The sequence below is a fragment of the Sinocyclocheilus grahami genome, unplaced genomic scaffold (assembly GCF_001515645.1).
Source record: "Sinocyclocheilus grahami isolate Dianchi unplaced genomic scaffold, SAMN03320097.WGS_v1.1 scaffold263.1, whole genome shotgun sequence".
Lineage (NCBI taxonomy): Eukaryota > Metazoa > Chordata > Actinopteri > Cypriniformes > Cyprinidae > Sinocyclocheilus > Sinocyclocheilus grahami.
Genome location: NW_015505442.1, coordinates 961,212 through 964,989, shown reverse-complemented (window position 1 = coordinate 964,989; position 3,778 = coordinate 961,212). Strand labels below are relative to the sequence as shown.

Sequence of the window (3,778 nt, the reverse complement as noted above, 5' to 3'; positions counted from 1 at the left end):
GTTAGCCCCCTTCCTGATTTCTTATTTTTTTGCATGTTTGTCACACTTTAATGTTTCAGATCATCAAACTGATTTAAATATTAGTCAAAGATAACGCAAGTAAACACAACATGCAATTATTGTTCAGAATCAATTCCCCTATGGAGAAAATTAATGGGATTTTTACTTCTGGAACCCGATATTGCGCTTTATAATACAGTTTTAAAAGAAAAACTGCAGGAAAGTGTACAGACTTAAAATGATAGACTTTGTTTGTACAAAATAAGTACTAATTAATTTACGGCGATAACTCTTTAAGTTGGGTTTATGTATAGATGCCAGCTTTATATTGTTGTATTTCTTCCTCTTAAAGGGTTAGTCCACCCAAAAATGAAAATTCTGTCATTAATTACTCACCCCCATGCCGTTCCAAACACGTAAGACCGGTGTTCATCTTCAGATCACAAATTAGGATATTTTTGATGAAATCCGAGAGCTTTCTGACCCTGCATAGACAGCAATGCAACTACCAAGTTCAAGGCCCAGAAAGGTAGTAAGGACATTGTTAAAGTAGTCCATGTGACATCAGTGGTTCAACTTTAATTTTATGAAGCTACGAGAATACTTTTGTGCGCAAAGAAAACAAAAATAATGACTATTTAACAATTTCTTCTCTTCCGTGTCAGTCTCCGCCGCGCGTTCACGAGAGTACCACGACGCATGTGTGTGATGCTGCTGACGCAGACGCCGCCATTCCCTTTAATCTATCCCGTTAATCAAGAAATGTTATTATTTTGTGATGTTCTGATATGCAAACAATCTCAATCCATTTTAAAGCCAGTTCTCTAAATCCATTCCTGTTTTGTGAACTACAGGTACACTGTGCTCTTCTCTCACGGTAACGCTGTGGATCTCGGTCAGATGAGCAGCTTCTACATCGGTCTGGGCACTCGTATCAATTGCAACATCTTCTCTTATGATTACTCTGGTTATGGGGTCAGTACAGGGAAACCCTCGGAGAAGAATCTGTATGCAGACATAGATGCTGCATGGCACGCTTTGCGCTCAAGGTATGTCAGAATCTAGAGACTAGAAAGCATGCAGCTGAAATAGTGCATTATTGAAATTCAGGTGCATTTTGTGTTTATTTTATGTGGGAAATCACTTCTCTGTTGTCTCAGGTATGGCATCAGCCCTGAGAATATAATTCTTTACGGGCAGAGCATTGGTACCGTGCCCACCGTGGACCTGGCGTCCCGTTATGAGTGTGCTGCCGTGGTACTTCACTCACCCCTCACCTCAGGAATGAGGGTGGCGTTCCCTGACACCAAGAAGACGTACTGCTTTGACGCCTTCCCAAAGTCAGTGAACACTGAAAACCTTTTTCCTTACATGACAAAGATGTTAACACCGGTGTTTAGAGTATTAGGATATATTAAAACAATAGGCCGCTCAAGGTCATGCATTAATATTGAACTCTGCTGATGTGCGGTTTTAGGTGTGCTTACAGTATGTCATTTATTTGACAAAGTCTTCAAATATGGCTCATCCATTCTGCCGTAAGTGCTGTGCTAAGCATCTACTATAATCTGAAATATGTGTGCTTTATTAGCACTGCTTGCAAAATACTTAGTCAGTATACTCTAATTTTGAATGGCCATCAATGAAGATACTAGCTTTTTGACTGCAGGATAGTACAGTAATGGTCTTTTCCAGGTTTATTTATTCTGGGTTGGAAAATAAAATGTTGTATTGACTAAAAGGGTAGTTCAGCAAAAAAAATAAAAATTATTTTGTCATTTATTCACGCTCATGTTGTTCTATTTATGTATGACTTGTGTTCTGTGGAATACACTACTGTTTAGAAGTTTGTACTAAGACTTTTAGAAATTGATGTTAAATACAGAAACTATGCATTAAATTGATTAAAATATACAGTAAAACATGCATATTGTTACAAAAGATTTCGATTTCTAATAAATGCTGTTATTTTGAACTTTCAAAGAATCTTGAAAAATATTGGTCTCCATTTTCACAACCGTTTTTTTTCTCAACATTGATAAATGTTTCTTGAGCAAAATATCAGCATATTAGAATGATTTTGGAAGGATCATGTGACACTGAGTTTTTTAAAATAAAATTGTAATATTATTTCACTATTTTTTACTTGTTTTCGAATTTTTGATCAAATACAAGACTTCTTTCAAAAACATTAAAAAGTCTTAAGGACACCAAACTTTTGGTACTACAAACAATAGTGTAAAAGAGCACATTTGGACAAATCTACTGCTCCGTTCCTTACCCAAAACTACTGTATGATTTCAGAATATACTGCTTAGACTGATATAAATGTTTATTTTGTGACCTTCTTGAAGGCTACAATCGCCCTGGACAAAAGACCAGTATGTCCTTCCAAATATAGAATAAAAAGTCATACAGGTTTTGAACAACATTAGGGAGAATAAATAGTGGCAGAATTTTGTGGACTGTTTCTTTAATGACTCTTTGTTGTGTCTTATGCTCTCTCAGCATTGAGAAGGTGTCTAAAATCACATCTCCAGTGCTGATCATCCACGGAACTGAGGATGAAGTCATTGATTTCTCTCATGGTCTGGCCTTGTTTGAGCGCTGCCCAAAGGCCGTGGAGCCGTTGTGGGTGGAAGGAGCCGGGCACAACGACATCGAGCTCTACAGCCAGTACCTGGAACGCCTGCGCCGATTCATCAGCCAGGAAGTGGCTGCGCAGTAAACGCACCGTTCATTGTGCTCGCGTCAATAAATGGTTGACGCATATGGAAAGCAAACAAACAGAATCTGGAGGGTGTTTTTCTTCTGTAAACTTTCAGCTTTCACATTTCTGTCAACCTGTAGCTGAGTTTTCTACTGAGAAAACTCAGCTACTCAACTTAACACCGAAAAGATCTGAATGTGTGAGCGTCGGTCTCAGGACCTCAGTACGTCTGAGGCACTCGCAGTTGATTTGGCTTGTGATTTTATGTGACCAGGACAAATGAAATGTCATTTGAACAGGACTAATATCTAATATCTCTTGATGAAGCTCTTATCTCCTGGGTGATTATGTACTTTCTCTTTTGTTAGGTCTTGTGGGTAAGCATATGACCAATATGTTTTAAAATACAGCATCATCAATTTCAGACAAGAACTCTCTGCTGGACAGTGTGTGTGTGTTTAACCTTTTTTTAGACCATTCGCTGTGTGTGTGTGTGTGTGTGAATGTGTTTTGATTGAAACCTTATTTTCTGCTCTTCTGAAGCTCCACGGTTAGAGACTGAAATTACCAGTCAAAAGTTTGGACACTCTGAGTTAGTTTTTCATGATCTTAAAAACCTTTTGATCTGATGTCTTCTGCTTAAATGCTTGAAATTAAATTTGTAGACAAATATACATTGTGCCTACTTAAGAAATTCAGTATGCATGTAAACTTCAGTACTGTTCAAAAACCATCCCAGGATGCTGCTCATGAAGTTGCTGAATGTCTAGAGCTGGAATCTAGACAAAGAAGCTCAAATGTAAGACCATTTTGATATAAACTTTTTTTTCTTTTTTTTGGTCGTTGCATACTTCCGTTTGTGTTATTTTATAGTTTTCATGACTTCACTAGTATTCTAAAATGGATAATAGTGATGATAAAAAATAAGTAGATGTGTCCAAACTTTTGACTAGTAGTGCAGGTTGCCTTTTTTTTTTAAAAGCATTGTTCCATTTGCTTACCTGTCGTTTAAAATAGGAGTTTGGGACTCAAACACTGTTTTTAAGGATGTGGGTAGAGTTGTGCCGA

The 3,778-nt window shown here is 37.6% G+C and overlaps 1 protein-coding gene across 1 annotated transcript in view; it reads left to right on the top strand.

Annotated features, from left to right (window-relative positions):
• The window catches only part of LOC107599293 (protein ABHD17B-like), a 6,548-nt gene extending 3,031 nt beyond the window's left edge, over nucleotides 1-3,517 (top strand). Inside the window, exons 4-6 of the mRNA XM_016290839.1 lie at nucleotides 855-1,049; nucleotides 1,161-1,340; nucleotides 2,509-3,517. Coding sequence (XP_016146325.1) covers nucleotides 855-1,049; nucleotides 1,161-1,340; nucleotides 2,509-2,728 — 595 coding nt within the window. The 3' untranslated portion in view covers nucleotides 2,729-3,517. The remainder of the gene's footprint in view (nucleotides 1-854; nucleotides 1,050-1,160; nucleotides 1,341-2,508) is intronic.
• The last annotated feature ends 261 nt before the right edge of the window (nucleotides 3,518-3,778 follow it).